Source organism: Salmo salar, chromosome 22 (genome assembly GCF_965601325.2).
Source record: "Salmo salar chromosome 22, fSalSal1, whole genome shotgun sequence".
NCBI lineage: Eukaryota > Metazoa > Chordata > Actinopteri > Salmoniformes > Salmonidae > Salmo > Salmo salar.
This window is the reverse complement of record NC_138312.1, coordinates 44,504,975-44,532,078: the sequence shown is the minus strand read 5'-3', so window position 1 is coordinate 44,532,078 and position 27,104 is coordinate 44,504,975. Positions and strand designations below refer to the sequence as shown.

The following is a 27,104-nucleotide window of genomic DNA, read 5'->3' as shown; positions in this document are numbered from 1 at the left end:
TTACATTGTGGTAAGGGAAGACTAGAGCTCTAACTACATATGACTCATTTTGGAAACATAGTTGGAAGACATGGTGCTATAGCGGTTAGAGGTTTCTGGGTTTGGGGTCGGGTGGTTCGTAGGGTGGACCGGGGGGGTGGTGCCCAGGTTGGGGACACTGCAGGTAAAGCAAACACCCCTGAACCCAAGGGGGACAGCAGCTCAGGCCAAAGGCTTACACAGAGGGGCGAGAGGGGCGAGAGCAGCAGCCCCCCAAACAGGTCTGTGCCTGAATGGGCCAGCACGTAGCCAGGATGGAACCCTGCCTGTCTCGGGGAGCTGGTCTTCATCACTGAGCCCAGGGCCTGGTTCTCAATCATCGGCCATGACAGGGGGAGCTGGGGGCCTTCAGAGCCAGGGGCTGTCCTGGCAGGTGCCTGAAAAGAAAGATATGGAGGTGAGCTTTCAGTCACCACAGAATTTCACCTTGACTGTACCAGACCTGACTTCAAATAGTATTTGTTTTCTTTTAAATACATTAAACATTTGATTAAGTCTGCCTGCAGTGCCAGCTGGCAGGGTCTGCACTTTTAGGACTATTGCATCAGTTCTATTGTGCCAAACATGCTCGATCAAGTGCAGTTAAATAATTTCATAATTTTATAGAAAACAAACACGATTTGAACCCAGGCCAAAACTATACACACGCTATCCCCACAAACACAAAACATACATTACATTTAGCTACACCACTACTAATGGATAATATATAAACTCACATACATACCGTATCCAACAACTACTCACATCTGGAGCGCTGAACAGTCTGTCTCTTGTTCTGGGCCCCCCAGGGTCCTCGTTCCAAAGTGGTTGCCCACTGAGGCTGAGGGAGCTGGTCCGCGGGCGCCGGGCAACACCCAGGGCCTCCATGGTCCAATCATCCACTATCCTGTGAAGGGAGTCTGTGAAGGACTCTGTGTAGGAACCCATGTAGGTGCCGGTGTAGGTGCCTGTCTTGTTGTTGCTGTTGTTGGCCTGGGCTTGGGCCAACCCTGCTACTGGCTGGTGGGGATGAGGGGTAGAGCTGTCTGTCTGTTGTTGGGGCAGCTGGGTGGATGCACCTTGGCCTGGGCCTGCTCCAGTCCCTGGGAGATGGACATACTGTTCAGACCCTGCCTCAAGTTCAAACTAGCTCTGTTGCTAAAGCATGTTATTTTAACTAAATGTAGCTAACATGAACACTAGATGGCCAATCCTGTTTGTAAAATGCATTCTATCTAAAAACATGTGCTTATGAGAGCAACTTTGGGGAAAGAAAACAGGGTATAGGAGTAGCTACAATAAATACATAATACACATAGATTGGGGTTTTCTAAATGGCTAAGGTCTTTGCTGCAAGTTATACTTACCCCTTCCACGCTCTTTTCCAAGGCAGAGTCGTTTCAGAGTTGACCCTAGGGGACAAACAGAGTTAGGACTCCATGCAGCATGAAGACATAAACACACAGACGTATGTCTACAAACATACAGACACGCTGCTGCACAGAGCTGCTCAATGGCCATATGCAACATTATCACATACAGTACATAAAACTGTGGGAAAGCATGGTTCAGTCAACTATCTGAATACTGATGGACAAGGCCAATCATGCAGTCACTCCAGAAGTGAGCTACAGAACTGTAAGAGGTCTGAGAGAGAAAATGAGAGTGAGAGAGAGAGAGAGAGAGGAGAGAGAGAGAGAGAGAGAGAGAGGGGGGGGGGTCCTAACCAACAGGGTGCAACATAACAGTGGCTGTGTGTAGCCATGCAGACAGGGTCCACTACATAGGACTGCAGGGGCAGAGACAGGGATACATTGAGAGGATCTGTGCCAAGCAGACAGGCAGGAGAGGAGAGTAAGAGTGAGCTGACCACACAGTGCTGCTGCAGTGCATCACTATACTGTACATGCACTACTCAACAGCCAAGCACAACAGACAGAGAGAAATATTTAACTAGCTCAGAGAGATACAGAGGAGAAGATGGGATGGGGGGAGGGGGGAAGAGAAATGTTAGAGGAAAATAGATAAGGTAGAGGATGAAGAGATGAAGAGATGAGGGATAGGAGTGAGACAGTAAAGAGAAGGAGATGAAGAGATGAGGGATAGGAATGAGACAGTAAAGAGAATGAGATGAAGAGATGAGGGATAGGAATGAGACAGTAAAGATGAAGAGATGAGGGATAGGAATGAGACAGTAAAGAAAAGGAGATGAAGAGATGAGGGATAGGAGTGAGACAGTAAAGAGGAGGAGATGAAGAGATGAGGGATAGGAGTGAGACAGTAAAGAGAAGGAGATGAAGAGATGAGGGATAGGAGAGAGACAGTAAAGAAAAGGAGATGAATTGATGAGGGATAGGAGAGAGACAGTAAAGATGAAGAGATGAGGGATAGGAATGAGACAGTAAAGAAAAGGAGATGAAGAGATGAGGGATAGGAGTGAAACAGTAAAGAGGAGGAGATGAAGAGATGAGGGATAGGAGTGAAACAGTAAAGAGGAGGAGATGAAGAGATGAGGGATAGGATTGAGACAGTAAAGAGAAGGAGATGAAGAGATGAGGGATAGGAGTGAGACAGTAAAGAGAAGGAGATGAAGAGATGAGGGATAGGAGTGAGACAGTAAAGAGGAGGAGATGAATAGATGAGGGATAGGAGTGAGACAGTAAAGAGAAGGAGATGAAGAGATGAGGGATAGGAGTGAGACAGTAAAGAGAAGGAGATGAAGAGATGAGGGATAGGAGTGAGACAGTAAAGAGAAGGAGATGAAGAGATGAGGGATATGAATGAGACAGTAAAGATGAAGAGATGAGGGATAGGAATGAGACAGTAAAGAGGAGGAGATGAAGAGATGAGGGATAGGAGTGAGACAGTAAAGAGGAGGAGATGAAGAGATGAGGGATAGGAGTGAGACAGTAAAGAGAAGGAGATGAAGAGATGAGGGATAGGAGTGAGACAGTAAAGAGAAGGAGATGAAGAGATGAGGGATAGGAGTGAGACAGTAAAGAGGAGGAGATGAAGAGATGAGGGATAGGAGTGAAGTGAAGACGAGGAGAACCAAGGAAGATAAAAGAAGAGGACATGAGAAGAGGAGAAGGAGAGCAGTGCAGGAGGACAAGGAGCAGTGTGAGTGGTGGAGCGATGGAGGAGAGGATGAGGAGAAGAAGGAGAGCAGTGCAGGAGGACGAGGAGCAGAGTGAGTGTTGGAGCGCTGGAGGAGAGGAGGAGATACAAACAGATAGACAGAGACACAGGCCCACTGAGGAATCTAGCGCGTGGTTTGCTACTGGATTTATAGGTCACTCTCTCTGGCGGTGGAGGGTTAGACGGCCAGCCTGTGGAGAGGAGGAGAGGAGGAGGAGAGGAGGAGGAGAGGAAACACAGGACATCAGGGTAAGAAGAGCACACAGCTCTGAACAGAACACACATTAGAGATGAGTTTGAACAACAACCCATGTCAGAACCATAAAGGTTAAAGGCTGCAGATGCCTGATTAAGGTCGATGTGACCGAAACGTTGCACCATCTTACTTCCGTTTTGATCCTCCTCTGTAACTGTGATAAGACTTTACATGTTCCATCATTTGCTAAGGCATCCCATTGCAGTCCTTCCTCTAAACATGAGAATGACCCAGAAGCTGTATCCGTAGCTTGTCACTTCAATGACATTACTGTAATAAAATGGATAGTTAGGGTTGTAAAATTCTGCACCTTTTCCCAAAATTCCCAGGTTTTCCCGAAATCCCGGTTGGAATATTTACTCAGGACGGAATAAGCAGGAAATCTGGAATCAACCAACCAAAAACCCTGGTAATTTTGGGAAAGTTACCAGAATTTTGTAACCCTAGTGATAATGTTCTCCATTTGCATGACTGGGATGTGTAGTTTGTAGGTCACCTTGGCCTGGTGAAGCTTGTGGTCCTGTCCTCTCTGCATGTAGTCCAGCTCCAGCGTAGATGTTGTCTGAAGAGAGGGAACCCTTAAGGGAGCAGGGCTGCTTGGTCTGGACGGGTTCAGAGGTGGAGGTGAAGGTATCCAAGTGACTGGTACCTGAACGGGCTCTTCTGTCCGACTGTACTGGAGCTTTGGCTGGAGACCCGTTCAGACTGACTGTAGGCTCACCTGCACAGACAGACCAACTTAAATATTACACACAGAAACCTGCACAGAGAGACATTATGTGCATCACAAATGGCACCCTATTCCCTATTAACTGCACTACTTTTGACCAGGGCCCATATAGTGCTCTGGTCAAAAGTAGTGCACAAAATAGGGAATATGTTGCCATTTGGGACATAGACATACACATTATTACAACTTAGCCCTGCTACTCCATTTAAATTATGACAGTTACCTTGCCTTACCAGTTACCTTAAATCAGGCAGACAAGCCTGTTTCAGTCCCTTCCAGAAGAATCTTTCAGATCATCTTTCAGAAGTGACTGGTTTTGGTGCCTTGTACTCACTGGTTTTGCCAGAGTCGCTGGTTTTGGTGGTGACATGCCTCAGCTGTTGTACCAGAGGACTGAGGAGTTTTCCAGCCTTCAGTTTGTGCTTGTGCTTGATCCTCCGCTTGGGGGGAACTGTGTGAGAGAGACCCAGGGGGGGTGAGGTGGCTTTACCCAGCCTGCGGTACAGCAGCTCTATCTCCCCTCTGTGGTGGGCCTGCAGCTCCGAGAGCTCCTTTAAATGTCTGGGTGGAGGAGATGGAGGGATGGGAGAGAAAAGTTTTAGATAAAGGGTAAGTTGACTTACTCAGATGATGCTCTTCTAGACTCAGACACACCCACACACACAAACACACAGCTGACTTACTTCTCCCTGAGTCTGGTCAGCTCTCTCTTCATATCCGAGTCCTCTATCTCAGAGTCATTATCACTGCTGACATAGGCCGAGCCATGCACGCCCCCCTGCCGGCTCAGCGAATCAGAGCTCTGCACACTACTACTACGGCCTGAACGGCGCAGGAAAGCCACCGCTCTCTTCATGAGGTCACTTCCTCTACGCTCCCCTGAGCGACCGTGGCGTGAGGGCGTGGCCGGGGCCAGCTTGGCCGGACTACTCTCCGCCCCCGAGTCCGAGGACAGGAAGCGCGCGTGAGCGTGGACTGTAACATCAACAGACATGGAGGTGGATGTGGAGGCGTGTGGCAATGACCCCCGTTTGGCAATGGCGGGGGGTGTATCAAGGTAGAAGTCTGGCGGGGCGGAATAGCGGCTGCCACAGGTCCTCAGGGTGACGTCATCCTCGGTGCTGACAACTAAGAAACGTCCGATAATGGTGGAGGCGGCCTGGGCACCGCTGTGGTGGTCTGAGAGATGGCCAGCAGGGTGCGCCGGGGAAGCAGCGCTGTGGTGGTCTGAGAGATTGCCAGCAGGGTGCGCCGGGGAAGCAGCGCTGTGGTGGTCTGAGAGATGGCCAGCAGGGTGCGCCGGGGAAGCAGTGCTGCTCCAACTCCTCTGCTTCCGCTCTCCAGGCGTCACCACATCAGGAAGGCCTGTGATCATCTATAGATAATAAAGTTATTGTTTAAAGATCTCTGACACGTTTATACCTACTTTGCAGAAATAAAACAAACAGGGAATTATAATATCAATCCACAATATCACAAACTCAATTTATAAGACGTTAGTCAAGCATTGTAGGTACAGTGAGGGGGGAAAAAGTATTTGATCCCCTGCTGATTTTGTACGTTTGCCCACTGACAAAGAAATGATCAGTCTATAATTTTAATGGTAGGTTTATTTGAACAGTGAGAGACAGAATAACAACAAAAAAATCCAGAAAAATGCATGTCAAAAATGTTCTAAAATGATTTGCATTTTAATAAGGGAAACAAGTATTTGACCCCTCTGCTAAACATGACTTAGTACTTGGTGGCAAAACCCTTGTTGGCAATCACAGAGGTCAGACGTTTCTTGTAGTTGGCCACCAGGTTTGCACACATCTCAGGAGGGATTTTGTCCCACTTGTCACGTCCTGACCCTTGTAAGAGGTCATTTTCCATAGTAGACTGGTCAGGGCGTGACACGGGGGTGTTTTGGGTGGTTTTGTGGTTTTCTGTTTCATTGTGGGTTTTCTAGATTTCTATTTCTATGTTTTGTTTTCTATGTTTTGGCCAGGTATGGTTTCCAATCAGAGGCAGCTGTCTATCGTTGTCTCTGATTGGAAGCCATACTTAGGCAGCCTGTTTTTCATGTGTGGGTGTGGGTAGTTGTTTTCCGTTTTGTCAAGTGTACCTTACGGAACTGTTGTCGGTCGTTTGTTGTTTTGTTGAAGTGTTTTTTCCATTAAAGAAAAGAATGAGCACTATACACGCTGCGCCTTGGTCTCCTTTAGACGACCCCTGTTACACCACTCCTCTTTGCAGATCTTCTCCAAGTCATTAAGGTTTCGAGGCTGACGTTTGACAACTCGAACGTTCAGCTCCCTCCACAGATTTTCTATGGGATTAAGGTCTGGAGACTGGCTAGGCCACTTCAGGACCTGTGCTTCTTATTGAGCCACTCCTTTTTTGCCTTGGCTGTGTGTTTTGGGTCATTGTCATGCTGGAATACCCATCCACAACCCATTTTTCAATGCCCTAGCTGAGGGAAGGAGGTTCTCACCCAAGATTTGACGGTACATGGCCCCGTCCATCGTCCCTTTGATGCGGTGAAGTTGTCCTGTCCCCTTAGCAGAAAAACACCCCCAAAGCATAATGTTTCCACCTCCATGTTTGACAGTGGGGATGGTGTTCTTGGGGTCATAGGCAGCATTCCTCCTCCTCCAAACACGGCGAGTTGAGTTGATGCCACAGTTCTTTTGTGTTTCTTCCATTTGCGAATAATCGCACCAACTGATGGTCTTGTAGCCCATTCCAGCCTTGTGTAGGTCTACAATCTTGTCCCTGACATCCTTGGAGAGCTCTTTGGTCTTGGCCATGGTGGAGAGTTTGGAATCGGATTGATTGATTGTTTCTTTGGACAGGTGTCTTTTATACAGGTAACAAGCTGAGATTAGGAGCACTCCCTTTAAGAGTGTGCTCCTAATCTCAGCTCGTTACCTGTATAAAAGACACCTGGGAGCCAGAAATCTTTTTGATTGAGAGGGGGTCAAATACTTATTTCCCTCATTAAAATGCTAATCAATTTATAACATTTTTAAAATGCGTTTTTCTGGATTTTTTTGTTGTTATTCTGTCTCTCACTGTTCAAATAAACCTACCATTAAAATTATAGACTGATCATTTCTTTGTCAGTGGGCAAACGTACAAAATCAGCAGGGGATCAAATACTTTTTTCCCTCACTGTAGATGGAGTCACTAAGAGGTAGTAAATAGTGGCCATGGGGCACAAAAATGTAACACAGTAAAGTACCTTAAACTGGCCTCTGGATCCAGAGCCAGAGCAGGAGGTAGAGTGTGGTATGTTTTGTCTCCTAGACATGGGAGCTGCAGACAGAGAGAGAGAATGAATGTCCAGGTTCTCTAAATGACTACAATAAGAGCTGTTAAATAGGTTAAAGGAAAATAATTGAAACCTCTGTGGATCTTGAAATTGATCACTGTCATAGACAGCTGTTTGAGGGATCACTATAATGTTGTATCCTTCATACCACACCATAGAATGTACACACCACACTATAGAATGTACATACACACTATAGAATGTACATACCACACTATAGAATGTACATACCACACTATAGAATGTACATACCACACTATAGAATGTACATACACACTATAGAATGTACATACCACACTATAGAATGTACATACACACTATAGAATGTACATACCACACTATAGAATGTACATACCACACACCGCAGAATCACTCAAAGTGCTCAAACTGTCCATCCTCTCTGGAATCTGAGGCTGAAAGAAAGAGTGGGGAGGGAGGGAGAGAGGGAGAGAGGGATGAGAAAAGAGAGAAGTGAAACAGAGAAAGACAGTTGACAGGGAGAGAATAAAGAGCAGTAATTTTAAAGGGATAATGGTCAACATTTAAGGATGAATGGTGGACATAGATTGCGTGTACTTTACATGTAGTCTGGGGTGTGAATAAAGTTACTTTTAAGGACTAAACAAATCTCAGAACAGAAAGTATGGTTGCATACCAAATGTATTGCACTATTTAGGGAATAATAGGGTGCCATTCTATGATTTATACGGAATAAAGATTCTGTGTTTACCAGCTGTTCCCCTGTCCGGTAGCGCCCCTCCCCAATAGGTCGCGGGGTGCTGCTTCCTGAACCCAAGGTGGCGCTGTCTGGCCCAGGAGGGGATTGGACGTACTCCGTCCCCGAGCCTGGCGTCTCCGCAGCACTGCCTGATGGATACATGGGGGCGTACTCCTGGTACAGCAGGTTCCTCAGCTTCTCGTCCAGAGTCTTGATGGTGCTGTCCACAAAGCCCCCTCGGCCCCCCACCCCTCGCCCCTCCCCATCCGACTCACTGGGCCCCCCTGCTGTGTGCTGGTGGGGGGCAGGGCTCTGGGGCAGCGAGGGGGCCTTTGCTCCACCCATGGAGAAGGGCTGCTGGAGCACCACAGGCGGCTGGGAGCGGTCAGGGCGGGCAACGGAGGGGTAGGAGAGTTGGAGGGACTCTCTGGCCGAGGAGGTAGAAGGGTCCTGGGAGGGCAGAGGGGTGAGAGGAGCTGCGTTCCCCTGGGCTCCACCACTCACATCCAGGGACATTGGCATGGCCAGTGGGCAGCAGGGCACCTCCTCCACCATGGAGGCAGCACATGCCATCTCCGCCATCTGCTGGACGGCATGGATGGGGGAGATGGCACCAAGACGCCCTCCCCTCTGGTGCTCCTCTCCAGGCACGGAGCTACGAAGACCTCCAGAGGGGGCCGCTGGCAGAGCCAAGGCTGACTGGGTGTGATGCTGCCTGGGCAGGGTAGAGCTGTAGGCCTGGCCCTCTAGAGGATGGCCTGGGTGGACAGATGGGGGGCCAGAGGGAGCTGAGACATGGGACATAGCCAGGAGGAGAGGGTCTGTGGAGGACAGGATGGGAGGGCTACAGAGGCCATAGCCCTCGTAGTTGAAGCCTCCACTCCCCCCAGACACAGAGTTAGCTATGGAGGAGGACGCTGATACTGCAGGAAGAACCGAAAGAAGACACAATATAAGAGTAACATCCTGTTTGTCTACAAATGTACAACGGGACCACATCCAAAGAACTTAAACGGATAATATTTCAAACTAAAGCACATATATTGAGGATGTCGTTCATTCGTTCAGCACTAGAGGACAACATGGTACCGTTACTCCACCAGGATGACATAGTACTGAAATGTTAACATGGAAACAAAGTCACCTCTGCCTGAAGCAGTCCCTGCAGTGCCACCATCGGCAGACTTGCCTGGCACCGCACTTCCATCAGGCTGAGCAGTCCCATCATGTTGAGTAGTTGTAGTCCCATCATGTTGAGTAGTTGTAGTCCCATCGGCAGACATGTTTGCAGTCCCATCCTGGTTGGAGGTGGGAGTCTCCTCCACTGGGCAGATGATGAACCATCGCTTCCCTGTGTGGAGCACTGAGAGAGGAGAGAGAAGAGAGGAAAGAGAGAGAGAGAGTTAGAGAGAAAGAGAGAGAGAGAGAGAGAGAGAGAGAGAGAGAGAGAGAAAGCGAGAGAAAGTGAGAGTGTGAGAGAGATAGAGAGAGCGAGAGAGAGAGAGAGAGAGAGAGAGAGAGAGAGAGAGAGAGAGAGGAAAGTCCTCAGCTATGGCAGCCAAAACATCACAAAGTCCTCAGTACAAGCTCCTTTCAAAACCTTCCTCCACAGACATCCCAATCACAAACAGAATAGATAGAGGATAAAGGAGAGGGAGACACAAGAAGAGAGAGAAAGACAGAGAGAATGGAGTCTTACCATTCTGCTGATAAACAGGCTGGGGTGCTCCAGGCTGCTGACTCTTTAGAGAGATAGAGACAGACAGAAGACAGACATTTGAGTGCGTGTGTGTCTCTCTCTCTCTCTGTCTGTGTGTGTGTGTGTGTGTGTGTGTGTGTGTGTGTGTGTGTGTGTGTGTGTGTGTGTGTGTGTGGTGTGTGTGTGTGTGTGTGTGTGTGTGTGTGTGTGTGTGTGTGTGTGTGTGTGTGTGTGTGTGTGTGTGTGTGTGTGTGTGTGTGTGCGTACGTGTGTGTGTGTGGTTTCTTTTAATGAACGTTCAAGAGAGTAGACTAGTCCCTGTGTGTTAGTGAGTTGTGTTTGGGATGTCCCCCTCACCTCTCCCCCCGGCCCCCAAGAGGTGTGTCCCAGTTGGGGACTGCCCCCCAAAGCGGAGTCCGTCTCTCCCTCCATGTCCTCGCTCAGCATGTCCTCAGCCCTGTCCACGATGTCCTTCAACTGGTCAATGAACATCTCCTTCTCTATGGGTAGGATGAAGAAATTCTCTGCCTACACACACACACAAACGTGCACACACACACACACACACACGCACACACACACACACACACACACAAAAACACGCACAGAGACATGGACACCATACACACACACAGGATGTAACCACACATAAATAATTATGAAGATATAATACTTCAGGAACAAATAACACTTCAGGAACAATCGTAACATACAATAATTATACAATATCAGCAATATACAATATCAGGAAACGTAAAATGACAAAAGGAAATACTATAGATAGTGAAGTGGATGACCCAACAGTACAGGCTACATTAATTTCCCACATCTTCTGCTGTAGTGCATTGAGATTGGTGACAGAGGAGGAACCGAAGGTCCATAGTCCTTTGAGCATTTGCTCTAGCTTGCCTGGAGTGGCAGACGGTCTGCTTTGCAGTTTTGGGACTATTCTAATTGGTCCATTAATCCTTAAGAATGTATTAATGCACCAGTGCGTTAATCTAAGTTTAAAAAAAATCCCAATCAAAATCCATCTGTTTTTTCATGTATGAATCTGTTATTCAATGCATTTCATCAAATACATTTTTCTATAGTTTTGTATACCTACAGGGGTCATAAAATTCCAAATCAAGTAGCAAAATGATCCATGGTACATATAGGACAGAAACTTCAAAACCTTATTCCTTGTGATTTATATTTTGATTGTCTTTTTTATGAATGTGTTATTCAATGCAATACCAGTAAAGGCTAAATTCAATATTTTATTTAAAAAAATATATACATACAGTTGAAGTGGGAAGTTTACATGCACTCAGTTTGGAGTCATTAAAACTCGTTTTTTAACCACTCCACAAATTTCTTGCTAACAAACTATAGTTTTGGCAAGTCGGTTAGGATATCTAATTTGTGCATGACACAAGTCATTTTTCCAACAATTGTTTACAGACAGATTATTTCAGTTATAGTTCACTGTATCACAATTCCAATGGGTCAGAAGTTTACCTCCACTAAGATGACTGTGCCGTTAAAAAGCTTGGAAAATTTCAGAAAATTATGTCATGGCTTTAGAAGCTTCTAAGGAGGCTTGCAAGCCGAAGAACACCATCCCAACCGTGAAGCACGGGGGTGGCAGCATCATGTTGTGGGGGTGCTTTGCTGCAGGAGGGACTGGTGCACTTCACAAAATAGATGGCATCATGAGGTAGAAAGATTATGTGGATATATTGAAGTAACATCTCAAGACATCAGTCAGTAAGTTAAAGCTTGGTCGCAAATGGGTCTTCCAAATGGACAATGACCCCAAGCACACTTCCAAAGTTGTGGCAAAATGGCTTAAGGACAAGAAAGTAAAGGTATTGGAGTGGCCATCACAAAGCCCTGACCTCAATCCCGTAGAACATTTGTGGGCAGAACTGAAAAAGCGTATTGCGAAGAAGGAGGCCTACAAACCTGACTCAGTTACACCAGCTCTGTCAGGGGGAATGGGCCAAAATTCACCCAACTTATTGTGGGAAGCTTGTGGAAGGCTACCCGAAACATTAGACCCAAGTTAAACAATTTAAAGGCAATGCTACCAAATACTAATTGAGTGTATGTAAACTTCTGACCCACTGGGAATGTGATGAAAGAAATGAAAGCTGAAATAAATCATTCTCTCTACAATTATTCTGACATTTCACATTCTTAAAATAAAGTGGTGATCCTAACTGACCTAAGACAGGGAATTTTTACTAGGATTAAATGTCAGGAATTGTGAAAAACTGAGTTTGAATGCATGAGAGGATCAGCTGTTCCGGACAACTGTGTGATCCCGCTTTCCGTAGCCGACGTGAGTAAGACCTTTAAACAAGTCAACATACACAAGGCTGTGGGGCCAGACGGATTACCAGGACGTGTGCTCCGGGCATGTGCTGACCAACTGGCAGGTGTCTTCACTGACATTTTCAACATGTCCCTGATTGAGTCTGTAATACCAACATGTTTCAAGCAGACCACCATAGTCCCTGTGCCCAAGAACACAAAGGCAATCTGCCTAAATGACTACAAACCCGTAGCACTCACATCCGTAGCCATAAAGTGCTTTGAAAGGTTGGTAATGGCTCACATCACCACCATTATCCCAGAAACCCTAAACCCTAAACCCTAGACCCACTCCAATTTGCATACCGCCCAAACAGATCCCCAAACAGATCCTGTGTGGCTCAGTTGGTAGAGCATGGTGTTTGCAACGCCAGGGTTGTGGGTTCGATTCCCACGGGGGACCAGTACGAAGAAAAAAAAAATGTATGAAATGTATACATTCACTACTGTAAGTCGCTCTGGATAAGAGCGTCTGCTAAATGACTAAAATATAAATATATGATGCTATCTCTATTGCACTCCACACTGCCCTTTCCCACCTGGACAAAAGGAACACTTATGTGAGAATGCTATTCATTGACTACAGCTCAACACCATAGTACCCTCAAAGCTCATCACTAAGCTAAGGATCCTGGGACTAAACACCTCCCTCTGCAACCGGACTTCCTGACGGGCCACCCCCAGGTGGTGAGGGTAGGTAGCAACACATCTGCCATGCTGATCCTCAACACTGGAGCTCCACAGGGGTGTGTGCTCAGTCCCCTCCTGTACTCCCTGTTCACCCACAACTGCATGGCCAGGCACGACTCCAACACCATCATTAAGTTTGCAGATGACACAACAGTGGTAGGCCTGATCAATGACAAGACAGCCTATAGGGAGGAGGTCAGAGACCTGGCCGTGTGGTGCCAGAATAACAACCTATCCCTCAACATAGCCAAGACTAAGGAGATGATTGTGGACTACAGGAAAAGGAGGACCGAGCATGCTCCCATTCTCATCGATGGGGCTGTAGTGGAGCAGGTTGAGAGCTTCAAGTTCCTCGGTGTCCACGTCAACAACAAACTAGAATGGTCCAAACACACCAAGACAGTCGTGAAGAGGGCACGACAAAGCCTATTCCCCCTTAGGAAACTCAAAAGATTTGGCATGGGTCCTCAAAAGGTTCTACAGCTGCAACATCGAGAGCATCCTGACTGGGTGCATCACTGTCTAGTATGGCAATTGCTCGGCTTCTGACCACAAGGCACTACAGAGGGTAGTGCGTAAGGCCCAGTACATCACTGGGGCTAAGCTGCCTGCCATCCAGGACCTCTACACCAGGTGGTGTCAGAGGAAGGCCCTAAAAATTGCAAAGACCCCAGCCACCCCAGTCATAGACTGTTCTCTCTACTACAGCATGGCAAGCGGTACCGAGCCAAGTCTAGGACAAAAAAGCTTCTCAACAGTTTTTACCCCCAAGCCATAAGACTCCTGAACAGGTAATCAAATGGCTACCCGGACTATTTGTGCCCCCCCCCCAAACCCCCCCAAACCCTCTTTTTACGCTGCTGCTACTCTCTATTTATCATATATGCATAGTCACTTTAACTATAAATTCATGTACATACCACCTCAATTGGGCCGACCAACCAGTGCTCCCGCACATTGGCTAACCGGGCTATTTGCGTTGTGTCCCGCCACCCACTACACGCAAACCCCTCTTTTACGCTACTACTACTCTCTGTTCATCATATATGCATGGTCACTTTAACCATATCTACATGTACATACTACCTCAATCACCCTGACTAACCGGTATCTGTATGTAGCCTCACTACTTGTATAGCCTCGCTACTGTATATAGCCTGTCTTTTCACTGTTGTTTTATTTCTTTACTTACTTATTGTTCACCTAACACCTTTTTTGCACTATTGGTTAGAGCCTGTAAGTAAGGTTGTATTCGGCGCACGTGACAAATAAACTTTGATTTGATTTGGCTAAGGTGTATGTAAACTGCTGACTTCAACTGTATGTGTTTTTTGATACCAAAAGGCCTAAAGCGGTCCAACAATTCCAAATCAAATAGCTAAATGATCCATGATATGACATCTTAAAACAATTCCATATGTTAGCTTAGTAGAACCCAACCCCCATTTGGACAGGTCTGCCAAGGTCATGACCTCACCATGTAAATAGCGATTTCTTCTGGAGCATCTCCGTCCAGGTCAAACTTGAAGGTTACCATTTTGTGGTTGTGGGTCTCCAGCTGGCACTCCACCATCTTATCGCCCATGTTGCTCACCTGAGGGAGAAGGAGAAATAACTTTTAATGTGCAAGTACGAATATGCATATACTTTGAAGATAGCAATATATGAATATACAGTATAAATGGTCCTTTCTGTTTGAAACTTTTTCCTTTGGACTTACTGAATAGCTTATGAATGGCAAAAACCTTGACCACTGGTCAGTTCGGAGAGATGGGTAGTCAGGATGGACGGACTTACATTGAGCATGCTCAGTTTGGGCTTGTTGGTCTTCTCTTGGCGTGAGCGCGTGCGGGTCGACTTGCGGTGGTGTTTCCGTGGCTTCCCATCCCCCTTCCCGCTGCTGGCCGAGCCATCGTAGCCATCACTCATCTCCTTACCTGACGCCACATCTGAGTTGAAGCTAAAGGTAGGGATATGAAGGAGGTAAAGAACACTTTTAATTAACCACTACAGGATCGGTGTCCCCCCCGTGGGGCGGTTGAGCTAACGTAGGATAATGTGATTAGCATGAGGTTGTAAGAAAAAAATTATCCCAGGACATAGACATATCTGATATGGGCAGAAAGCGTACATTCTTGTTAATCTAAATGAACTGTCCAATTTACAGTAGCTATTACAGTGAAAGAATACCATGCTATTGTTTGAGGAGAGTGCACAATTGCGAACTTGAAAATGTATGAATAAACCAATTAGGCACATTTGGGCAGTCTTGATACAACATTTTGAACATATATACAATGGTTCATTGGATCAGTCTAAAACGTTGGACATACACTGCTGCCATCTAGTGGCCAAAGTCTAAATTGCGCCTGGGCTGGAATAATGTATCAAGATGATGCTACCATTTTTTTTTTAAAACACTTTTTTTCTTTGTATTATCTTTTATCAGATGTAGTGTGTTATATTCTCCTACATTAATTTCAAATTTCCACAAACTTCAAAGTGTTTCCTTTCAAATGGTATCAAGAATAGGCATATCTTTGCTTCAGGTCCTGAGGTTCAGGCAGTTAGATTTGGGTATGTCATTTTAGGCGAAAATTTTAAAAAAGGGTTGGATCCTTACATTCTCTTCTTCTCATTCCTCTCTCTCATCTCTCTCTCTGCTCTCTGTCTGTCTGTCTCTCTCTCTCCTCTCTGTCTCTCTCTCTCCGATACTCTCTTTCTGCTTTTGGCAGAGAGAAAGAACACTCAAAGAACACTTTTAACACTTTCCTCTGTCTATTTCTCTCTCTCTTTCTGCTTGTGGCACAGAGATAGAGATCTTATGTGTTGCCACTGACTAAGATAGCACTCTGGTGTAGTCACTGGGTTGGAAGGTTAACATTTCAGTAAGAAAACATTCATAGTAAAATAGTAAATAACGGCTACATCTGTCAAAAGGAGTAAAACAAGGTTGTCCACCATCGGCATATCTATTTATTATTGCCATCGAAATGTTAGCTGTTGAAATTAGATCCAACGATAATATTAAGGGATTAGAAATCCATGGCTAAAAAACAAAGGTTTCATTGTACGCTGATGTTTTCTTTTAAAACCACAATTAGACTCCCTCCACAGCCTCATAGAAGACCTATATACTTTTGCTAACTTCTCTGGATTAAAACCAAATTATGATGAGTGTACTATATTTTGTATTGGATCACCAAAAAAATTCAACTTTTACATTACCGTGTAGTTTACCAATAAAATGGTCTGACGGGGATGTGGATATACTCGGTATACAAATCCCGAAAGAAAGAAATCATCTCACTCCAATAAATTTGTGTAGAAAGTTAGCAAAAATAGATAAGATCTTGCTACCATGGAAAGGAAAATACCTGTCTATTTGTGGAAAAATCACCCTGATTAACTCTTTAGTCATATCACAGTTTACCTATTTGCTTATGGTTTTGCCTACACCTAGTGACCTGCTTTTTAAATTATATGAACCAAAAATATTAAATTTTATTTGGAATGGCGAGCCAGACAAAATTAAAAGGCCTATTTATAAAACAAATATTAATTTGGAGGGTAGAAACGATTAAATATTAAAGCACTTGTCCTCTCACTAAAGGCATCAGTCATACAAAATTATACTTAAATCCGAAATGGTTCTCTAGTAAATTAGTAAGAATGTCTCACCCCATGTTCAAGAATGGCCTTTTTCCCTTTATTCAGATTACAACTGCTCACTTTCAGTTATTTGAAAATGACATAATCTCCAAAATAATATTACTTTTTAAACAAGCCTTAGAAAGTTGGTTGCAATTTCAGTTTAATCCACCTGAAAAGACAACAAATAATACAACAAGGAGCCATGTAACGCCCTGGCCATAGAAAGGGGTTTTTGTTCTTTATTTTGGTTAGGCCAGGGTGTTACATTGGGTGGGCATTCTATGTTCATTTTCTATGTTGTCTGTTTCATTGATTTTGGCCGTGTGGCTTCCAATCAGGCACAGTTGTTGTTGGTTGTTGCTGATTGGGAGTCACACATAAGTGCCTGTTTTTCCATTGGGGTTTTCTGGGTAATTGTTTCTGTTTAGATTATTTCCGAACAGGACTGTTTTGCTGTCGGTTATCTTGTTTTTGTATAGTGTTCTTACGTTAATTAAATACAATCATGATGAACACTAACTCCGCTGCGCCTTGGTCTACTCTCTCTCCCGACAGCCGTTACAAGCCAGTGCACTTTAACTATACATTCATGTACATACCACCTCAATTGGGCCGACCAACCAGTGCTCCCGCACATGGGTTAACCGGGCTATCTGCATTGTGTCCCGCCACCCACCACCCGCCAATCCCTCCTTTACGCTACTGCTACTCTCTGTTCATCATATATGCATAGTCACTTTAACCATATCTACATGTACATACTACCCCAATCACCCTGACTAACCAGTGTCTGTATGTAGCCTCGCTACTTGTATAGCCTCGCTACTGTATGTAGCCTGTCTTTTTACTGTTGTTTTATTTCTTTACTTACCTATTGTTCACCTAATACCTTTTTTGCACTATTGGTTAGAGCCTGTAAGTAAGCATTTCACTGTAAGGTCTACACCTGTTGTATTCGACACACGTGACAAATAAACTTTGATTTGATTTGATATTGTGGCTAAACTCAATTATAGTAATTAATAAAAAAAACATATTTTTTGATAAAAAAAAATGTAAAAGGTAATTTTTGTAATTTATCATAAATAGGACAGGTAGAGTTATGTCACACATGCAGCTAACACAGACAAATGGAAATGTCTGCTCTACCCAAAATTACAACCAACTAATTGCAGCATTACCACAAAAATGAAAGAGGCAAGTAGAAGGTGGAAAAAGTAAGGAACTTGTCTGTTGGCCCTGTATTAAAGACCATAAATGGTTAAAGAAAAACTGTGATAAATAAAAACATATACCAATTTCATTTAAGGACCAAAAAATTGACAGCTGTGCCATATAAATTGCAAAATAGTTGGGAAGAGATTTCAATGTACCGATTCCATGGCACATGGATTATGAATTGACACGCAAAACAACGCCGGATTCAAATTATTATACAAAATTCTTGCAACCAATAGAATGTTAAATATATGGGGGATACAATCTTCCAGAGGCAGAGTCATTAGATCATTTATTTTGGTACTGTCCATATGTAGCTCGTGTTTGGTCACAGGTCCAGGAATGGCTGAAGAATTGGAACATTTACCTAGAACTAACGCTGCAGATAGCAATACTGGGGGATTTGAAAAGTCATAGTCAATCAATAATATAATAATTATTTTAGAAAAAAATGTTATCTTTAATTTAGAATCTGTCGAAGCTATGAGAATAGAAAGGTTCAGTACTTTTGTGAAGCATCACAGCACAGTTGAAAAATATATGGCAAATAGAAATCCAAAATGGATGGTGTTAAGAGATAAATGGGAGGGGTTGAATGGAGCTGAAGGGTGGGACTAATAACAACAAGATAACCATTGTAAAACATACGGGGTCTGTAAAATGTATATAGGTTCAGAAATGTTGTGAAATAGCACAGTTACAAATATAAATCAAACTGGATGGACATCAGAAATAGAGAAAGGACTAAAAACAAACAAAATATAACTATTGTAAAATAGATTGTGTCTGTAAAATGTGTATAATATGTATAAACTGAAGGTAGATGCCTAAGTGTTAATGTTTATTAGTTTACTCCATTAGGAGAGGGTTGGTAGGGTTTGCAGGAAATAATAAAGGTTAAAAAAAGTGTGTATATGTATGTTTGTGTATGTATGTATATATGTATGAAAGTTTATATATAGAAATAGATATATATACACACAGTTGAAGTCGGAAGTTTACATACACTTAGGTAGGACTTATTAAAACTCGTTTTTCAACCACTCCACAAATGTATTGTTAACAAGCTATAGTGTTGGCAAGTCGATTAAGACATCTACTTTGTGCATGACACAAATCATATTTCCAAAAATTGTTTACAGACAGATTATTTCACTTATAATTCACTGTATCACAATTCCAGTGGGTCAGAAGTTTACATACAGTACACTAAGTTGACTGTGCCTTTGAACAGCTTGGAAAATTCCAGAAAATTATGACATGGCTTTAGAAGCTTCTGATAGGCTAATGGACATCATTTGAGTCAATTGGAGGTGTACCTGTGGATGTATTTCAAGGCCTACCTTCAAACTCAGTGCCTCTTTGCCTGATATGGGAAAATCAAAAGAAATCAGCCAAGACCTCAGAAAAAGAATTGTAGACCTGTAGTCTGATTCATCCTTGGGAGCAATTTCCAAATGACTGAAGGTACCACGTCCATCTGTACAAACAATAGTACGCAAGTATAAACACCATGGGACCACACAGCCGTCATACCGCTCAGGAAGGAGACGCGTTCTGTCTTCTAGAGATACAGGTACAAAAGTATCTATATCCACAGTAAAATGAGTCCTATATCGGCATAACCTGAAAGGCCGCTCAGCAAGGAAGAAGCCACTGCTTCAAAACCGCCATAAAAAAGCCAGACTACGGTTTCCAACTGCACATGGGGACAAAGATTGTACTTTTTGGAGAAATGTCCTCTGGTCTGATGAACTGTTTGGCCATAATAACCATTGTTATGTTTGGAGGAAAAGGAGGGGGGCTTGCAAGCCGAAGAACACCATCCCAACTGTGAAGCACGGGGGTGGCAGCATCATGTTGTGGGGGTGCTTTGATGCAGGAGGGACTGGTACACTTCACAAAATAGATGGCTTCATGAGGCAGGAAACTTATGTGGATATATTGAAGCAACATCTCAAGGCATCAGTCAGGAAGTTAAAGCTTAGTTGCAAATGGGTCTTTCAAATGGACAATGACCCCAAGCATACTTCCAAAGTTGTGGCAAAATGGCTTAAGAACAACAAAGTCAAGGTATTGGAGTGGCCATCACAAAGCCCTGACCTCAATCCTATAGAACATTTGTGGGCAGAACTGAAAAAGCACTACCCAAAATGTTTGACCCAAGTTAAACAATTTAAAGGCAATGCTACCAAATACTAATTGAGTGTATGTAAACTTCTGACCCACTGGGAATGTGATGAAAGAAATAAAAGCTGAAATAAATCATTCTCTCTACTATTATTCTGACATTTCACATTCTTAAAATAACGTGATGATCCTAACTGACCTAAAACAGGGAATTTTCTACTAGGATTAAATGTCAAGAATTGTGAAAAACTGAGCTCAAATGTATTTGGCTAAGGTGTATGTAAACTTCCGACTTCAACAGTTGAAGTCGGAAGTTTACATACACCTTAGCCAAATACATTTGAGCTCAGTTTTTCACAATTCTTGACATTTAATCCTAGTAAAAAATGTATCATATATATATATATATAGGTGCGTATGTATGTATGTATGTATGTATGTATGTATGTATGTATGTATGTATGTATGTATGTATGTATGTATGTATGTATGTATGTAAGTATGTATGTATGTATATGAATATATATATTTACCCAAAAAATATATGGGGGATTGGAAATGATGCAGACAATTACATTGATGGAAGCAACAATCTATACGCAATATTAATTCTGATCCACCCCTTAAAAAATATATAATAATAATAAAAAATAAACCATTCAGGATTGACAGGGCAAGGTGTCCATTGTCACACAGAGTAGTGTTCTAGGTTTATTATTCACAGAGAGTCAGGGTCACTCTCATTGTACCCACTATAGCCCCTGTACTGTACATTGGGGAAAAACATCTTAACAACACGCTAGTCAAGGTCAGAAGGTATGGCCACACACCTGTCATAGCCGGCATAACTGTGAAACGCCATGGGTTTTTCTTGCACTGGCTCCTGAGGGAAAGACAATGGGGTTGTTGGATTCACAAAACATGTCATATGGGGTAGAGTATGCTTGTATCCCAAATGGCACCCTATTCTTTCCTATATAGTGCACTACATTTGACCAGCGCCCATAGGGTACTATGTAGTGAATAGGAGCCATTTGGGACATAGCCTACATTTACAATATGAGTAGTGCATAGCCAACACACAAGATAAGTGTTCCCTGATACATGTAGGAGTAGTGTTCACAGTATGTGCTGTGCAGTGTGTGGGAGTTGAGTAAGAATTGTGTCTGTGCTGTACTGTAGGATACTGTAGGCAACTATAGGGAAATGTAGGGTAGGGAACTGTAGGGTACTGTAGGGAACTGTAGGGTAGGGAACTGTAGGGAACTGTGGGGTACGGACCTGTAGGGTAGGGAACTGTAGGGTACTGTAGGGAACTTTAGGGTAGGGAACTGTAGGGTAGGGAACTGTAGGGTACTGTAGGGAACTGTAGGGTAGGGCACTGTAGGGAACTGTAGGGTAAGGAACTGTAGGGAACTGTAGGGTAGGGAACTGTAGGGTAGGGAACTGTAGGGTACTGTAGGGAACTGTAGGGTAGGGAACTGTAGGGAACTGTGGGGTATGGAACTGTAGGGTAGGGAACTGTAGGGTACTGTAGGGAACTGTAGGGTAGGGTACTGTAGGGTAGGGAACTGTAGGGTAGGGAACTGTAGGGTACTGTATGGAACTGTAGGGTAGGGACGTGTGGGATAGGGAACTGTAGGGTAGGGAACTGTAGGGAACTGTAGGGTACTGTAGGGAACTGTAGGGTACTGTAGGGAACTGTAGAGTACTGTAGGGAACTGTAGGGAACTTTAGGGTAGGGTTGGGTAGGGAACTGTAGGGTACTGTAGGGAACTGTGGGGAACTGTAGGGTAGGGACTGTAGGGTAAGGAACTGTAGGGAACTGTAGGGTACTGTAGGGAACTGTAGGGTACTGTAGGGAACTGTAGGGAACTTTAGGGTAGGGTACTGTAGGGTACTGTAGGGAACTATAGGCAACTGTAGGGAACTGTAGGGTACTGTAGGGAACTGTAGGGTACTGTAGGGAACTTTAGGGTAGGGAACTGTAGGGTACTGTAGGGAACTGTAGGGTACTGTAGGGAACTGTAGGGAACTGTAGGGTAGGGACCTGTAGGGTACTGTAGGGAAGTGTAGGGTAGGGACTGTAGGGAACTGTGGGGTATGGAACTGTAGGGTAGGGAACTGTAGGGTACTGTAGGGAACTGTAGGGTAGGGCACTGTAGGGTAGGGAACTCTAGGGTAGGGAACTGTAGGGAACTGTAGGGTAGGGAACTGTAGGATAGGGAACTGTAGGGTAGGGAACTGTAGGGAACTGTAGGGTACTGTAGGGAACTGTAGGGTAGGGACCTGTAGGGTACTGTAGGGAACTGTAGGGTACTGTAGGGAGCTGTAGAGTACTGTAGGGAACTGTAGGGAACTTTAGGGTAGGGTACTGTAGGGAACTGTAGGGTAGGGAACTGTAGGGTACTGTAGGGAACTGTGGGGAACTGTAGGGTAGGGAACTGTAGGGAACTGTAGGGAACTGTAGGGTACTGTAGGGAACTGTAGGGAACTTTAGGGTAGGGAACTGTAGGGTACTGTAGGGAACTATAGGCAACTGTAGGGAACTGTAGGGTACTGTAGGGAACTGTAGGGTACTGTAGGGAACTTTAGGGTAGGGAACTGTGGGGTACTGTAGGGAACTGTAGGGTACTGTAGGGTACTGTAGGGTACTGTAGGGAACTGTAGGGTAGGGAACTGTAGGGTACTGTAGGGAAGTGTAGGGTACTGTAGGGAGCTGTAGAGTACTGTAGGGAACTGTAGGGAACTTTAGGGTAGGGAACTGTAGGGTACTGTAGGGAACTGTAGGGTAGGGAGCTGTAGGGTAAGGAACTGTAGGGTAGGGAATTGTAGGGAACTGTAGGATACTGTAGGGAACTATAGGGTACTGTAGGGAACTGTAGGGAACTTTAGGGTAGGGAACTGTAGGGTACTGTAGGGAACTATAGGCAACTGTAGGGAACTGTAGGGTACTGTAGGGTACTGTAGGGAACTTTAGGGTAGGGAACTGTAGGGTACTGTAGGGAACTGTAGGGTATTGTAGGGAACTGTAGGGTAGGGAACTGTAGGCAACTGTAGGCAACTGTAGGGAACTGTAGGGAACTGTAGGGTACTGTAGGGTACTGTAGGGAACTGTAGGGTACTGTAGGTACCTTTAGGGTACTGTAGGGAACTGCAGGATAGGGAACTGTAGAAACCTTAAGGGAACTGTAGGGTACTGTAGGGAACTGTAGGGTAGGGTACTGTAGGGAACTGTAGGGTAGGGAACTGTAGGGAACTGTAGGGTAGGGAACTGTAGAGAACTGAAGGGAACTGTAAGGTACTGTAGGGTACTGTAGGAAACTGTAGGGTAGGGTATTGTAGGGTACTTTAGGGAACTGTAGGGAACTGTAGGGTAGGGGTCTGTAAGGTACTGTAGGGAACTGTAGGGTAGGGTACTGTAGGGTACTTTAGGGAACTGTAGGGAACTGTAGGGTAGGGAACTGTAGAGAACTGTAGGGAACTCTAGGGTAGGGAACTGTAGAGAACTGTAGGGTAGGGAACTCTAGGGTACTTTAGGGAACTGTAAGGTACTGTAGTGTACTGTAGGGTAGGGAACTGTAGAGAACTGTAGGGAACTGTAAGGTACTGTAGGGTACTGTAGGGAACTGTAGGGTAGGGAACTGTAGAGAACTGAAGGGAACTGTAAGGTACTGTAGGGTACTGTAGGGAACTGTAGGGTAGGGTACTGTAGGGAACTGTAGGGTAGGGAACTGTAGGGAACTGTAGGGACCTGTAGGGTAGGGTCTGTAGAGAACTGTAAGGTAGGGGACTGTAGAGAACTGAAGGGAACTGTAAGGTACTGTAGGGTACTGTAGGGAACTGTAGGGTAGGGTACTGTAGGGTACTTTAGGGAACTGTAGCGAACTGTAGGGTAGGGTGTGTAAGGTACTGTTGGGTACTGTAGGGAACTGTAGGGTAGGGAACTGTAGAGAACTGTAGGGAACTCTAGGGTAGGGAACTGTAGAGAACTGTAGGGAACTGTAGGGTAGGGAGCGGTAGGGTACTTTAGGGAACTGTAGGGTATTGTAGGGAACTGTAGGGTAGGGAACTGTAGGCAACTGTAGGCAACTGTAGGGAACTGTAGGGAACTGTAGGGTACTGTAGGGAACTGTAGGGTACTGTAGGGAACTGTAGGGTACTGTAGGTACCTTTAGGGTACTGTAGGGAACTGCAGGATAGGGAACTGTAGAAACCTTAAGGGAACTGTAGGGTACTGTAGGGAACTGTAGGGTAGGGTACTGTAGGGAACTGTAGGGTAGGGAACTGTAGGGAACTGTAGGGTAGGGAACTGTAGAGAACTGAAGGGAACTGTAAGGTACTGTAGGGTACTGTAGGAAAAACTGTAGGGTAGGGTAATGTAGGGTACTTTAGGGAACTGTAGGGAACTGTAGGGTAGGGGTCTGTAAGGTACTGTAGGGTACTGTAGGGAACTGTAGGGTAGGGTACTGTAGGGTACTTTAGGGAACTGTAGGGAACTGTAGGGTAGGGAACTGTAGAGAACTGTAGGGAACTCTAGGGTAGGGAACTGTAGAGAACTGTAGGGTAGGGAACTCTAGGGTACTTTAGGGAACTGTAAGGTACTGTAGTGTACTGTAGGGTAGGGAACTGTAGAGAACTGTAGGGAACTGTAAGGTACTGTAGGGTACTGTAGGGAACTGTAGGGTAGGGAACTGTAGAGAACTGAAGGGAACTGTAAGGTACTGTAGGGACACTGTAGGGAACTGTAGGGTAGGGTACTGTAGGGAACTGTAGGGTAGGGAACTGTAGGGAACTGTAGGGACCTGTAGGGTAGGGACTGTAGAGAACTGTAAGGTAGGGGACTGTAGAGAACTGAAGGGAACTGTAAGGTACTGTAGGGTACTGTAGGGAACTGTAGGGTAGGGTACTGTAGGGTACTTTAGGGAACTGTAGCGAACTGTAGGGTAGGGAACTGTAAGGTACTGTAGGGAACTGTAGGGTAGGGAACTGTAGAGAACTGTAGGGAACTCTAGGGTAGGGAACTGTAGAGAACTGTAGGGAACTGTAGGGTAGGGAGCGGTAGGGTACTTTAGGGAACTGTAGGGAACTGTAGGGAACTGTAAGGTACTGTAGGGTACTGTAGGGTGGGGACCTGTAGAGAACTGTAGGGAACTGTAAGGTACTGTAGGGTACTGTAGGAAACTGTAGGGTAGGGAACTGTAGAGAACTGAAGGGAACTGTAAGGTACTGTAGGGTACTGTAGGGAACTGTAGGGTTGGGAACTGTAGAGAACTGTAGGGAACTGTAAGGTACTGTAGGGTACTGTAGGGAACTGTAGGGTAGGGTTCTGTAGGGTACTTTAGGGAACTGTAGGGAACTGTAGGGTAGGGAACTGTAAGGTACTGTAGGGTACTGTAGGGAACTGTAGGGTAGGGTAGTGTAGGGTACTTTAGGGAACTGTAGGGAACTGTAGGGTAGGGAACTGTAGGGTTCGTTAGGGAACTGTAGGGAACTGTAGGGTAGGGAACTGTAGGGTACGTTAGGGAACTATAGGGAACTGTAGGGTAGGGAACTGTAGGGTACGTTAGGGAACTGTAGGGTAGGGGCCTGTAGAGAACTGTAGGGTAGGGAACTGTAGAGAACTGTAGGGTAGGGAACTGTAGAGAACTGTAGGGTAGGGACTGTAGACAACTCTAGGGTAGGGAACTGTAGAGAACTGTAGGGTACTGTAGGGAACTGTAGGGTAGGGCACTGTAGGGAACTGTAGGGTAGGGAACTGTAGGGAACTGTAGGGACCTGTAGGGTAGGGAACTGTAGAGAACCGTAGGGTAGGGATCTGTAGGGTACGTTAGGGAACTATAGGGAACTGTAGGGTAGGGAACTTTAGGGTACGTTAGGGAACTGTAGGCTAGGGTCCTGTAGAGAACTGTAGGGTAGGGACTGTAGAGAACTGTAGGGTAGGGAACTGTAGAGAACTATAGGGTAGGGAACTGTAGAGAACTGTAGGGTAGGGAACTGTAGAGAACTGTAGGGTAGGGAACTGTAGAGAACTGTAGGGTAGGGAACTGTAGAGAACTGTAGGGTACTGTCTGTGTAGCTACCTACCTCTTGGCTGGCCTCAGGTTGGGAAACGATAGATATGGATGCAGTGTCCAGGTTCTGCTGAGTCGTGGGCAGGTTGGCACCTTTCTGGGTGCCAGCCTGCTGCAAGGCTGCAGCCAGAGCCGAGGCCGGCGCCAGGGGTGGGGCCGGGGCTGGGCTCTCAGGGAGTGTCTGATCAGACCCGGCTGCACCAGCAGGGTCGGTGTCAACCACATCCCCCCTCCAGGGAGGGGACAGGACGGCAGGCTGGACGGGGTGGAGTGGGGCCAGTGCTGACACCGGAGCCTCTCCCTGGGGGTCCTGAGGGGCACCAGTCTGGATCTGGAGGGAGGAATAACTTAGGTATTACAGAACCTTTTTTGCCACTGCTGCTAACACTGTACAACCCATAGAAATAGACAGCCAGGTCACCTGTGATACAAGTCAGTTTTCGTAACTGGCCACTAGAGGCAACAGTAAGCGCTAGGGTTTTGCTAGGGTGTTGTGGAAAGGCATGGTGGATATGTGTATGCATCTGACTCTGATTCCAAAGGTTGCAAGTTCGAATCCAGCGATAGAAAGTAGTTTTAAGATTTTTGTTTTAAGCCTATCCCAAACCTTAAACCTTACCTTAACCATTCAGAGGTATGCCTAACCTTAAGATTTCGGAGTTAATGCCTAAACTTAACCTTAAACACTTCAAAATTTGACGTTGCAACAAATTCGAAATTTGACATTTAAGAAATATTGATGAACGTCTAATTCAGACATGAGACTGTGAGTGCTATTTGGAAATAGAAGGAATGGAACGGGCATCCCCATATGGCATAATGGGTGGACTGGCAACCATCGGGAGCATACCCATAGGAGCGAAGCAGGAATTAAAAGCAGAAAGTAAAAGCAGGAAGTCTACCCATAAATCTTTGCTGTGATTTGTTGAATCAACTCAACTGACATTACAAAAATACATTCCATCGCATGAGTTCTCTTGAGATTGCCAGTCAAATTGCCAGGGTTAGATGTTCCAATTCTATTTCTATGGTACAATCTACTAGTTCATCCAAATGTGTGTTCTGAACTGTGCTACTGTCCATGTCTTACTGTCCACAT

General features: G+C 45.2%; 1 protein-coding gene across 1 annotated transcript; it reads right to left on the bottom strand.

Annotated features, from left to right (window-relative positions):
• Positions 1–1,760: 1,760 nt before the first annotated feature.
• Positions 1,761–27,104, bottom strand: LOC106583444 (serine/threonine-protein kinase WNK2). Its single transcript, XM_082967504.1, has 15 exons — positions 27,096–27,104; positions 26,019–26,336; positions 20,762–20,814; positions 14,727–14,889; positions 14,407–14,523; positions 10,236–10,406; positions 9,879–9,921; positions 9,324–9,542; positions 8,192–9,102; positions 7,817–7,874; positions 7,372–7,445; positions 4,829–5,520; positions 4,480–4,706; positions 3,912–4,136; positions 1,761–3,350 (listed from the first exon to the last, which is right to left on the bottom strand). The coding sequence occupies exons 1-15, from the start codon at positions 27,102–27,104 to the stop codon at positions 2,032–2,034; spliced, it is 4,599 nt and encodes a 1,532-aa protein (XP_082823630.1). The 3' UTR covers positions 1,761–2,031.